Source organism: Melozone crissalis, unplaced genomic scaffold (genome assembly GCF_028551555.1).
Source record: "Melozone crissalis strain CALT ecotype California unplaced genomic scaffold, PUWL_Pcris_2 ptg000019l_1, whole genome shotgun sequence".
Lineage (NCBI taxonomy): Eukaryota > Metazoa > Chordata > Aves > Passeriformes > Passerellidae > Melozone > Melozone crissalis.
This window is the reverse complement of record NW_026535797.1, coordinates 17,023,367-17,036,940: the sequence shown is the minus strand read 5'-3', so window position 1 is coordinate 17,036,940 and position 13,574 is coordinate 17,023,367. Positions and strand designations below refer to the sequence as shown.

The 13,574-nt window shown below is 38.0% G+C and overlaps 1 protein-coding gene across 2 annotated transcripts in view; it reads right to left on the bottom strand.

The window, feature by feature from the left end:
- Window positions 1–933: 933 nt before the first annotated feature.
- Window positions 934–13,574, bottom strand: part of HTR7 (5-hydroxytryptamine receptor 7) — a 29,063-nt gene continuing 16,422 nt past the window's right edge. Inside the window, exons 2-3 of one of the 2 annotated variants that reach the window (XR_008483052.1) lie at window positions 6,968–8,410; window positions 934–1,537 (exon numbers count right to left, since the gene is read on the bottom strand). Coding sequence is in view for 1 of the 2 variants with exons in the window: in XM_054277328.1 (XP_054133303.1) it covers window positions 7,660–8,410 (751 nt within the window). In the remaining variant the exon portion in view is untranslated. Of the gene's footprint in view, window positions 1,538–6,559; window positions 8,411–13,574 lie in introns of those variants that run through there. The other variant, XM_054277328.1, reaches the window with a different exon arrangement.

The window sequence follows — 13,574 nt, the reverse complement described above, 5'->3', positions numbered from 1 at the left end:
CCTGGGGCTCTCATGGAACCACAGGAGTCATCTTAGGGTGTCAGGATCAGGTGTAGAATAAGGATTAGGCTGTCACTTCTAGGTTTTACATAGGCCTAACATATATTTGATTTGCTTCCTATGCTGATTCCTTGCCAATAAGAAATTATTTGGCCTGTTCTGGTATGTCTGACTCCTTATTTAGGCAGCTATGGTGAACTTCTATATTGATTAATAAAAGGAGACTGAAGCCCCAATGGCACATGGAGCCACTGGAAGATTTACCAGCAGCATTTTGGTTAAACTGCAAGGGATTAAATTATCACAAATCCCACAGCTATGGAAATAAGGCAAATGCTCAGTGAGGTCTACTTTAAAGAAGACAGACTTTGGGAATGGGATGTGTTTCTGCATTGTACATTGTATAACCATGCATAGTTTATAAACTCTGAAGGGAAATAATTGTGAGAACCTCCAAAAAAAAAAAAAAAAAGAAAACCAAACAAAAAATGTTAAAAACTATGCTTAAGGAATAGTGCCTTGAATCAGTTTTCCCTGGGAAAAGTGATCATTTATACTCACCTATTTAGTTTTAGCCAAAGAGACCTGTTTTAATCATAACAAACCATTGGCAGTAACACTTCTTAAACACACTTTCAAAAAAAAAATTCTCTCTAGCTAGCCAGTAAGACAAAAAGCGAAGTGCTGTGGAATTTCTCCAGCCTTTTATACAAATTTGAGTAGAAATGACAGAAATTTATAAATAGGCAGGTCATGAAAATTACATTAAAGCAATCATATGTGTAAATTAGCTGTGGTGTAATACATGTGCATTCTAATTTGGTCCCTTAACTTTTGTCACTGCATAACTGAAAGCAGCTTTTAAAAAAGTTTGGGAGAACCAACCACATGTATGCAACAAGTAACAGACATTTACTTAATACAACAGAAATCTTTAACAAAAATTGGTCTTTTATTGTTGTCATTCTCAATGCTATTGCAGGTGTACAGCATCTCTTTAACACAAGCTCTGAAAGCATCCACAGAGACAACATTTGCCCGAAAACCTCTCTTTTTTAGTACAGCAAAATACATTCAGTATCACTGACAATCCCTGAATATGAATACCAGTGCTGGGATCCACAAGCATGGTAAACATACAAATGTTCTTCTACATAATTAAATGTGGTGGAAATCTGTACAAGGCTTTATCTTTGAGTTTTAGTGGCATTCCCCCACCCTTTGTCAAACTTATTGCTGAAATTTCTGCTTTCTCAGGCAGAAAACTATTTTCATTTGTATGTAACAGCATTTTCCTCCATAACAAACAAGATGTGAGCACTTCCAATAGAAATGTATCTAATATAATGTATTGAGCTCATGGAATATTTTTAGCACACTCCCATCAAAGGAAGATGAAGTACATTTTATAAATCCATCCAGTTCTTCAGAAGCCAACTCTTCATTTTTCTTCTTCCTGGTCTGGCTCGACTTTTTCTGGCTGCTCTGAAGCACATTTGGTCATGACTCTTTTTCCCTGGAGAAATCAGAACTTCTCCTGTTGTTAAAAAAGTGGATGAATTAGATGAGCAATATCCTGGAGCAACTAAAAGCTCTGACCAAATATACCACTGAAATAAATGAAGGATTTCTCAAGAGGCAATTAGATCATGTCTATTGAGATAATTCTCTGAAATCCCATTCAAATGAGGAAGCTGGGGGGAAATGGAGCATTCTGGGGGCTTTGTACTCACCGTATTTTGGGTTGTTTTGGGAACTGAGGAAGTTCTCAGTCTGTTTTACACAGTTCAGTGGCAAAACCCCTAAATTCCTTCACTAAATATGGGTGGCTTTGTTGGGAGCCCTGCACTTGGTGCAGCCTTCCAGCTCTGGTGGCAGCACAAACCTCCACGAGCTCATGGAGACCCCACACGTGAGAGGGACAGAAGGAGCCAGAGCAGGAATGAAGAATTCTGCCTTGCTTCTGTAAAATTGGCTGTGGACAAAGAATTACTGCAAAATCTTTGCATGGAATAATCAAATTCCTGCCTCTCTCCTCAAGCTGGGTGAAGGGAAGAGCCACTCTTGTACAGCAGCCAGGCTGAAATGTTGAAAACAACATTTGCAAGGTTACAAGAGGGTTTCAGGGCATCCCTCTCCAGCCTTGCAGCAGGGCACTCTTTTGTCTTGTTATAGCCTCCCTTTTCAAACCATGGAATTATTCATATCTCTAGTTGTTTCAGGAGCAGGCATTTTTACAGACAAACCTGCATTCTCACTTATTTCAAATATTTTATTACATGAAAACACATCCTGGTAAAAAATTGTCCAAATTAAAGGAAGGCTGATAATCACATCCAAGTTCAAAACTAGATATAAAGGAAAGACAAAGACATTTTCAATTCTGTGCTTTAGGTAACTGTAGATTTTCTTTTAATTCCAGAATAAAATTCTGGATTTTATATGATTTGCCCTAGAGAATGTTGTTTTTCTCTTTTCTGGGCTGATGGGAGATTATTTCAGAAAGGGTATACTAATATTAAAAAAAATTGTTTTGCAGCATTAACTTTGTGCTTAGTTGAACTTCTGATTTTTTTTCTTGTAATGACAAGTGAAAGGTCCTTAGCATGATTTCCACTTGCTGCATTTACTGCTTTCTTTGAAGACAGAAATAAAATTGATGGGTTTGTCAGCTTTCACACTACTGTTGGGAAGTAAATTTTAATTTAATTTGCCTAATTTTGTATTTTCCTTGCAACCACCTTCAGGATGGTAGATTTGACTGAGGAATCCCTGTTGTTTTTACACAGAGCTGGTTAGTTTAGCAAGAGATGCCAAGTTTTCTGAGGCAATAATGAGTTTGTCCAGATGCATTCTTTACTATTTTTCCATGATTCAAAGGAGATTTTTCAAAAGGGCTGGACTAAGTATACTTCAGTGGTTTGCTTTCTCTTCTCTTGCAAAAGGTAAAAATAAGTATACTGTAAACACAATTTCCTGGAACTAGCAAGACCACACAACTACTGAATTAATGAAATATCGTTGATTTTGACTGAGTAGACAGAAAACTAAAGGCAAAATATTTATTCAGTCTGGTATGTTGGTTTATAAAACTGGATGAACTCTTCTGGAAACTTTGATACATTTGTATGCATTTTTTTTTCCTGAAGGAACTCAACTAGCTCTATGTGAAAAACTGCAAAAGAGACAAATTATAATTTCAATCAGTAAAGTCACAATGTTACACAAATCATCAAACTATTTCCCTCAGCAATCACCATATATTAATATCCTTTAGAAGTAGCTCAATGGGGTTTTCAGCTTGGAGCACTGAGAAATGAATCTGGGAATCATAAGCATCTTTTCAGTTTTCAGCAAATAAAAGCCGTTCTGTCCTTTTGGAACCATCCCTTGGTGAGAAGGGATTCAGTGGAAGAGCAGAGAAACTGAATTTGAGTGTGGGGAAAGACAAACCCATTAGGCAAATGTTTAGAAAGTGGATATAAATAATATAATTCCCTTCAGACTCATGCTGAACCCAATCTTTAGTGGTAATAACAACATTAAAAGATTTAAAACCATGAAGAGGGACCTAATTTTGTATTTCTTGCAAATTTTAAAGATTACCCTTCTGATTCAATTTTTCTTAAGCCATTTTTAAATTTACTTGCTTGAGCCTTTCTTGAAAAAAAAAAAAAAATCTAGTCCTCACAATCCCTACCTCGTCAGCATTTGAAATAAGAGGTGTCTTCTATTCCAGGATAATAATAATTTTGGATATTAAAACCATTCACCAAGTCTCTTAATTTTCTCCTTTCTCTTTCTCTGTGTCTTCCTGAGAAACATTTTAAAGGACAAGAATTACTTCTTAAGCAAACTGTGAAGAGGATTTGATGACGCATTGATCTTGCACTTTCTTCAAGAATACTGTAATTTAAATAGGGTTTTTTTCCTGTAGGATCAGAAAAATATTATGAAAATTAAATAGATAGGGAAAGCACAAAAACCAATGGCATTGCTTCCAACACCTTCCAGTTCTGTAACTGCAGTATCTTGGTCAGTAATCCAAAAACTTAACTCCATAATGTTCTTTAAATAATGCTGCACTGTTTGGAGCAATGGTTGCCTGGAAATCTGTTTTCCTGCCAGGGAGCCAGGGGCAAAAGAGTGAGTGAATTTTGTCTGTGTTGTTTATAGTATTAATTTGATACATAATTCCCTTCTTTGTCTCATTGCAGTAGATTTATTTGCTGCTCTTTGACACATATTTCTGCAGGCGGTGCTAGCTTCGAACAGAGCATGAAAAATATTGGTTTTCTTCTTATGAAACTGAAATGTGAAGCAGTAGAGGCATAATAATAAGATATTATCATCAAGTCACAGTTTCACTACTCTGCTATTTCTATTTCTCCCCAGTGAGGCTGTTGCTAAACAGGAGTTTGGCAAGTGCCAATAGTGTGTTGCAGTATTGGATGCGCAGGCTGGCAGGTGGTGGGAGCTGGCAAAGTGTCAGCCATGGGGCTCCCACCACAGACAGTCTCCCTCTCAAAAGCTGCGCTGAGAGGGCAGGGGGAGTGCAATTCTCACTTTCCCCCTCTTCACTTAGGCAGTGTTATGCTGGCCTGCCTGTGCTCTGGCTGGTTCCTGGAGTCTTTTATTTCCATTTTTTTCACAATCCCATCTATTTGATTCACCCTTCTGGCTTTCCTCTGGAAACACATGGAGGAACACACAGACCATGAGTGCAGTCTCTTCTTGGATTTGCTACAAGCACATGTTGACATAGACTTCTCATACACCCATTTGTGTATTACTCTCTTCTCAGGAGTGTGGTGGATTATCTAAGTGAAAAAATGCTATTGCTGCAGTTAGACATTGTGATGCAGTTCAATTTATCTTTTAAAAAAGGGAAACATTGTGTTCACAAACCCAAACAATATTGTCCTTCTTGTTCTTCTTAAAGCCTCTTTTCATTAGAATTCTGTCTGCAAACTTTCTCTTCTTCTCAACTTCTTTGTGTGCTTGGGCAGTGGGATGTCTTCTAATTTTCTCAGCTTCCTTACTTTTCCCCTCAAATACAGCTCCATCTAGAAACACCTTCCATTTGTCTATATTTTGATTTGGGTGTAAGAAGAAACTTTATGGTGTTTTGGTTTTTGGAGTATTTTTTCATTGGTTTTTCTTTTCTTTCCAAACACATCCAGAGATCAAATATGGATGTTTATCCCAAAAAACTTCCAGGATTGGTATAAACACCATCACAACTTTTATTCCTTCCTGGGCTCTCATTACCTGAAATAGATGATAGAGGAAAGCTGGACTCCTGCAGGATGTTTTCCCAGAGGAAAGCAACTGCCTTTAGTGACAGCTGGGCAAATGTCAATTTCTGACTCACAAGACACATATTTCATTTAAAAAAAATTAAAATAAAAGTCATCTTATTTGGAGGAAACACAGCTTCTCAGGCTTTCCTGCAGAATAAAAATGCTGAAACTTCTGTCCAGAATTCTAAAATCATCTTCAGAGTTTCATAGTCCCACTTGGAGTCTTCCCAGATACATCTATTTGTACATTCCCACGTATGTCCTTATACAGGAAAAAAACTTCCAGGGGGCTTTGAAAACTTCTCCTTTATGCTGGAAACAAACAAAAAAAACCAAAAAAAATCTACTCTGAAAGGTAATAAAGAAACAAAAATCATTTCATGTTCAACATGGAAAATATACTTGAGTTAACTTAGTACTCCAGAGCTTGTGGATCTTCTGGGCCCAAATATCTTCTTGTCCCTGTGCATAATATTGGAACATTTAAAAGAAATAGGACTGTCCCAAATAAGTTTGAAACTTCTTTAGAAAACTGTTTTGAAGCTGGAAAACAGCCTCTTACTCTACAATTCTGTTGTGAAAATGAGGCCAAAATGTACTCCCTACTGTAATGTATGAATGCATCTAAAATTGCTGCAGCCTGTTTCGGTGGCTCAGCACATCACCCAGCTCTTGGCTATGTGCCAGGGAGAGGCTCAAGTGTCTGCAGTTACCTCTGCAAGCTTGGAACAAGGGCTCTGGCACTGACTGACCCTGATGTTCAGCCCAAATGAGCATCACTGAGCTCACTGAAGTCATTTTGCCTTCAGACTTGAGAAAGCAGGGACAGAAGTTAGCCTAAAGTGGGAATTGATGCTGAGGCAATTTGATAATGAACATGTCTCCTCACTGGTGTCCCAATATCTGAAAAAGCAGATCAAGCTCTGAAGGTTGAAGTCTTTGTTCAGTCATGTACCCTCGCCCTCTGCTTCAGCTGGAACGTGGTGTGCAATGCACACTTGGGCCAAAGAACTCATCTTGATCTTATGAGTTGTTTTATTATTATTTTATTATAATAGTATCTTACAAAATTGCTGCATGTTATATTAATACATTACTAGTAATATATTAATATAACCAATATGATTATTTTTAATTTTTTATAAAAAATTGTTATACTATTTGGCCCTGCTACACTGACAGAAGACATCTGTTTACTAAAGCCAAGAGAAGTAGGATCACATACTTGGACAAACTGCAATGATGGTAGAAAAAGCTAGAACCAGAAAAAGTAAATTGTCTTTATTCATACACAGAGCAAGGCTTTAAATCCTTTTAAGCACAAGTGATGATTAAAATCAGATTTTAAGGATAAAGTCCAGATGTCTCTGAAGTCATAAGGTCTCATGTTTGTTTTTTCCTTACTGACTTGAAAAGAGAAAGAAGTCCCAGAAAGTAGAAGAGCTTTCAAATAGACAGTAAATTAACTACTGAAGTGGAGCAAGGACCAGCCATACATCACAGAAATGACTTGTGCACAGACAGTCTCCATCTAGATTAGAGAAGTGCTCAGCTGAGAAAGCCAAGAGAATTAAAGAATGAAGAGATGGACAAAGACCAGACAGATCCTGAAATAAACTGTAATCAGACACATTTGTTATGTTAGAAATACAGTATAAGATTACCTGGTGTGATTTGCACAGCAGCATTGCAGCTAACTGTGCTGCAGGGCTGTATGCAGCAGTAGATGCTGGTCCATGTGACTTGACTCAAACTCTTTAATCACATTGGAAGTGTGACATATTCTTTCAGTGCCAGAGTTGCTGTGCAAAGGCAATATTGAATTTCACAACATAGTTCATTTCCAGGCAATCCAGTAAATTAATGTTTAATGAACATATGGGGTTTTATCATAAAGAATGTTTCTAAGGAATACAAGTTCTTTGATTCAGCTTCTTCTTTAATGATTTATTTTTGTAATACTGAAGTGGAAGGAAATTAACTTTTCACCATTCTCAGGTCTTTATTACAGCAAAGAATCTCTGGGACACAAGGTGCATCCAACATTCAGACCTACTAAACATTTTTTGGGCCAAACAAACGGGTTAGGCCAACTTTGCTTTTTCCTCACTAACAGCTCAAACATCCTGTGCTACATTTCACTTCCATCCTTTCTTATATATTCCTCTTACACCCAAATTCTCTAGATGGTGCTCTTGCTTTTCCAGGCCGATTAGGACAGGTGGGCTCTACCTTGTTTCCTGCTGACTGCATTAACAGTGCTCAACTGGTTCCTCCTGCAACACTTCTTTCAAACCTGTGGGGGAAAAGCCAACGTGATAAAACAGCAAATGATCACAGTAGAGGATGAGTGGCCTTACAGAACGAATTCTGGCTTTTCTGCAAGCTTCAGAGCCTCGTGCATGCCCGCGGCCGAGAGTTTGCGGTTGATGTTCCTGTATCTGCACTGCAGCAGGTTGCGATAGGTTGTCCTCAGGTCCCGGTTGAAGAAGGCATAGATAAAAGGGTTAATGAGGGAGTTTGCATAGCCCAGCCACAGAAATGTTCTCTCCACCCAGAGGGGGATGCAGCTGCATGCTGTACCACATATGAAGGGCCTTGCAGTTGAGAGGAGGAAAAAGGGCAGCCAGCAGATTGTGAAGGCCCCAACAATAATCCCAAGGGTGGTGGCAGCTTTCTGTTCTCTTTTAAAGATGGAAATGTTTTTCTTGTCGTGCTTTAGGAGTCGTGAAAAATTAGTACATTCTTCAGATTCCTTGTGCAGTTTTACAAGTCCATTCACAGAAATCCCTTCCATTTCTTCCAGACGGGGAAAACCAGAAAACTTGTGTTTAGCAGCACTCCTCCTGGCAGCTTTATAGATCTGATAGTACATGAACAGCATCACTGACATTGGGATGTAAAATGCAACTGCTGTGGAGTAAATGGTGTAGCCAAAGTCTTGACTGATGAGGCAAACCTTTTCATCATTGACGTTCTGGGCCCAGCCGAAGAGCGGGGGTATGGTGATAGAGGCAGACAACAGCCAGACACACAGGATCATCTTGGCCATGCACTTCCCATTCTGCCTGACAGGGTATGTGAGGGGCCTTGTGATTCCCAGGTACCTGGAAGGATAACACAGAGTTACTACAGAGGGAAGGGGCTAACTGTTAAAAGTTATTCACTTACTCTGCCCTAGACCAAAATCTTTGGCTGAGTTTTCTGTTTCGTAATTTTCAATCCTCTCTTTGCATGTACTTCCAACTTATAATTCATGTGTCTTTCATGTTAAAATTTATAATGTTAGTATTCTATATAAGAGGTCTTTTATTCCAGAAGGAAATCTCCCATTGGCCTTAACAGGCTGTGATTTCTATGAATTTGTTCAATCTTCATGCACATAAAGCATATTTTGGCTTTTAAGGAAATCATGAAACCTAAATTTTATTTTGCTACCTTAAGAAATCTTGGAGTATAGAATAATGTTTAGTCCCCAAAGTCTATCACTTTTTGTATTGAGTAGATGGTTATAACAAGCAAGCATTCATCTTCACTCTTCTAATCTATTCAACAATCAGGAAGAGCCCTGCCACTAAGCTGAGATGATGAGCTGGCTTTCTTTCCTTCATGTTTCAGGCAGGAATAACAAACTGCAAACTTATACAAAGAGTAGACTATTTCAGTACTAAAATAATTCTTTTTATCATCACTTAATTAGAAAGAAAATACCTTTATTCAATGTACAAAGTTTGACTGAACAAAGTAAAAATCTGTCCCAGTTCAAGAAGAAAACACAGTTTTACAGAAAAGAAAAATGCTTATAATGGGTCAGTTTTTCACAGAAAAAAAATATTAGGTTTGTTGATAACTTTTATATTTCCTAATTTGGGGTATTTTAAACTAAGTATCTTTTTCTAATTACAAAAGTAGTACTATGGCTCTGCATAGCTGGGTAAGAACATCCTAAGTTTGAATTTACTTTCAACTATAGAAAGTTTCTGTATTTCCTCTCTGACAATGGGAATTTTCTGTTAGATGGAATCACATGCCTTTATTTAGACCTAAGAGTTTTAGTTTCAATTTTGGCTTCTGCTGAACTGGAACTTACCTATCAGTTACTGTTAGCTTCCCAAATTGTTTGTTTCACTTTCTCCAAAACAATTTAGAGAAAATCAGTATGATTTGTCTTGTTACTTGTAAAAGAAATTCTTTCAAATCAAGTTCCTGAATAATGTTTTGGTTTCAAGAGCTACCAGTGTTTACTCATGTAGTGAAAGTTCTGGAGTGTTACAAAGAACTATACAAGAACTATAACAATGTGATTTAAAATATTTTTGAGGAGCATGTTTTCTCAGTCTATTCACCCAGCAGAACAAACATGAAATTTACTGGCTCTGTGGAATGCACTGTTGATTTTACTGCAGTGCAGTAGATCAGGCCCAGCGCCCTTGCCTTATACAAGCACCCGGGTATGCTAGAGTTATGGAAGTAAAAGAAACATCATTTATTGATCTGCCCTGATGGGTATCAACAATCCTGTTCAACCATGTCATTGGCTTTATATTGCTGTTGTGACAAGTGTTACACGAAGGACAGGCTGGTTCGTTGTGCCCTATTCTTGACAGGATGCACAAGTAAATGACAGCAGGTCAGTGTTTTGCCAGTGAATCTGTGCCTGGAGGGGCCATGGACCAAGAATTCTTGTTGGAATTGTCTGGGATGAGAGCAGTGCAGTCCATGGACTGTGATGCTAAAAAGGGCTGTTTCTAGTGCCCCTCACCATCAGCATTAGAGCAGAGCCACTGGCCCAGCAGCCATGGGCTTCATGCAGAGACCATGGAGATTTCTGATTTATAGCACCATGGCCAAAACCATTCTCACTCCAAGGAGCCCAGGGTGCTCCAAGATACAGAAGAGAGGAATCGGTGCAGTGAAACTTCAGTTTAACTAATTAAAGTATACATCACACTGCTTTAATTAGTGAACTGCAGCAAGTGTGAGCTCTCAGCTGCAGACTTTCAGGGACAAGAGTGGCCTACTCTTAAAATTTGTCTAAGAATAGCCCAGTTTAGGTACAAAACAGCTAAACACATCCTTTGTGCACAAAGACTTCTTGTCATTTACAATGCATTGTTTGCAAAAAAATTCTTATCTGCCTTCCTGAAGTATGTACTCCTATAGTTATTACCCAACTGGTCACTAAAAATAACAATTTAGGGTGAAGTTTATTTTGTAGCTAAAAACATTAAGCTGGATTTCTGTAAAAATCAGATCTGTGGGCTGCATATTCTGAGTGCCTACTGATGCATTCTCATGCACCAGAATATAACAAAAAGAATTCATGAAAGCATAAGTATACTGAAAAGAATGAAAATTCATTAGTTTTGCCCTGGCATCACTTTTTTTGGAGTGTATCTTTTCTTCAGAAATGCTATTTGAAATTAAAATACGTTAATTAGCATAAAAATACACCAGCATTGCTTCTGCCTTATTCATTTTGCTAAATGTAGTATGATGGGGGAAAGAAGTCAGCATGCACAAATGAAGGAATGTTATCTTTTAATCTCCCTATATGAAATCCATTACCCTTGAAAACTCATTTGCAACGTCAAAATAATGTAAATCACTACTGTTGTCTAATACACTAGAGAGTGTTCGGGGCTTAATAGATTCATGAACTTCAAAAATATTGTGTCAAATTCAGTAGGAAAATATGCTTTTTAGTGCTTAATCTTAACCCAGTACTTTAATAAAAAATATTAAGGTAAATCAGCTGAACTTAACATATTCAAGTATAAGTAAGACCTTGAGGTTTTATTACTGGGAAAGAATTAAGTCAGAGTCCCTAAAAAGCCCATTTAATGTGTCTTAGCTATCCCCCACATGAAAGAAACATCTCAGACTTGTTATTCTGAGATTTGCTTCTTTCGCATGCCACAGATGTTCATCTTGATCTTGGTGGAGAAGAAACTGTGCCTGGGTTCTCACTTTTAAAAGAAGGGCAAGGCTATTTTGTATTCTTCCTGCTCTGAATTTCTTGACTCAATGATTCTGTCAGACAGAGCATCTCTCCATGTTACACCCAGCACAGTGAGCTCTGTATCTGGGTTACTCCCCAAAGGCAGATGAATGGCCTTTATTTCTTCTAAATTGGTCATGGCATTTTCCATTCAGCCCTGCCTGATGCTGCAAGCAGAACTCTGAAGTGCAGGATGCTGCTCCAGCCCTACAAGAGGCACAGCATGCACAGCAGTCACGTTCTGCTGCCACTCCAAGGATGCTGGGTGAGTGGAAAACACTGAGAAGGAAGAATATGGCACTGCTGTCCAATTGATACAGAAAAAAAGGGTGATGTAAGTGCTTTTGTACTGCATCACATATGTGGAAAACAGACTCTTGCTTGGAGAGCTCAAAGGAAACAGCAGAGACCAAAAAGATTGCGAATGGTGAGGGGCAGAGTAAACCTTCTTGTTAAATGTATGTGTATAAACACATGAGCACATCCCTGCTCTGGGTTGGTTTCTTATGATTTTTTCATTGTCTCTTCTTCCCCACGGGGGGTTCTGCTGCACTCCCATTCAGGTGTGAGGCATACACAGTGTGCCCAGCTCTGGGCAGAAAAAATTACCCCATCCTCTTTCTGGAGCTCTGGTCAGACCTGGGAGAGGGTAAAGAATTCCCTCCTTTCACCAGGCATTGTACACCACTGCCATTTGCCACACACAATGAACACCAACAATGGAAAAGGTGAATGAACAAATCCTTTCCCTTTGCTTCACAAAAATCTGATTCCCTGTGACATAGAACTCTTCCCCAGTATCACTAAATGGTTAGCATTTAATGACAATAAATTGCCATAGACAATTTAATGTAAAACAATTAAAACTATATAGGTCTGCTCCTGAGACAATTCAGCTTTTGGGCTCTTCCATTCTGGCTTTTCTGCTATCAATCCATTACAATGACCACAGAGAATAGTTTTTATCCTACAGGGCTAAAAAAATTCCTACGATCACACAGACAGATGGGTCTAGTCCTCACACCTTTTGAAATATCCAGAAAAGAACCTGAGGCTTAACAGCTACATTGACTTAAACAATAGAAAGAAAATAGTAACAGGATGGTCCCATTTGTTACCATGTGTCCTGAATCTTTCTTTCCTAGCTCCATTATATGGCTGAAAGATAAAGAGTAAAAGGACTTGCCTGTCACTGTGAGTGAAGTCATAGAGCAATAGAAAACTGTACAGTTAAAAGAATATAAATAATTTTGAAGCTTTCTGCCAATTCAATAATAAATTGAATGCATTTGTATACACATGTGATTCCTCTGTTTCTGGTCTCCATGTGCTTTATAGGCAGATAAGATTCCATTCTAGTTAGTAGCCCACATTCATGTCTCAGAATTCACTGTCTTGATCTAACAGATTCCAGAATCAAATTAGATCTTTCACTGTCTGACCATGTTTTTATGAAGCAGATTGAATTGCAATGAAATAAGACTAGAAACATTATACTGGAAATGATACAGATGTGTATCATATCATAGCTATTTCTGCCAGGAACCACAAGATATTTTGTTATCGCTTTCCATTTGATTAGGAGTTGTGCTAAATATGAGGTTCTGTCAGTTCTCATATTGTTGTATTTTAAGAGGCATAACACTGCTTTATTCCAAAGACACAGCAATATTTCCTCTTTTGCTGCTCTGTTTCTCAAGCACAGAAGCTTTCTGTCTTCAATATGTATCTCCATGCAGGATTTCTTTGCAAACCCATATCTATAGAACCCCATCCTGTATTTCACCTGCAATAATAACTTACTCTGAAGAATTGTGCTGATCTACTGGTTTATCTTCATTGGCTATGATTCTCTCATCATCTTTCATAATCTTTTTCTATTTGGTTCAGCTCAACATTAAAAAACTCTTCACAAGAACAGGAAAAAAATGCCATTCCTAAAATCTATCCAGCATTGAAAAATATTCTCTCTAGTATAGTAATACATCTAGATAACTTTTTTCCCTTCCTTCAAATGTAAATGTAACAAGTTGAAACAAATACCAAATCTATTCTTTCTGTTAAGGCTGTGTCAAAACACCCAGCAAATACTGTTTTCTTTTCAATTATGTGTTTACACAATGCAAGAGATGCCTTGTCCCTCAGACTTCCTTTTAAATAAAACAAGGTATACAAACATACAAACTGATCAGGAAATACTATTCCCACCACATACTTCAGTAATTGAGACAGAAATAAAAGAACAGAAACATAGAAATGCCTGAATGGGG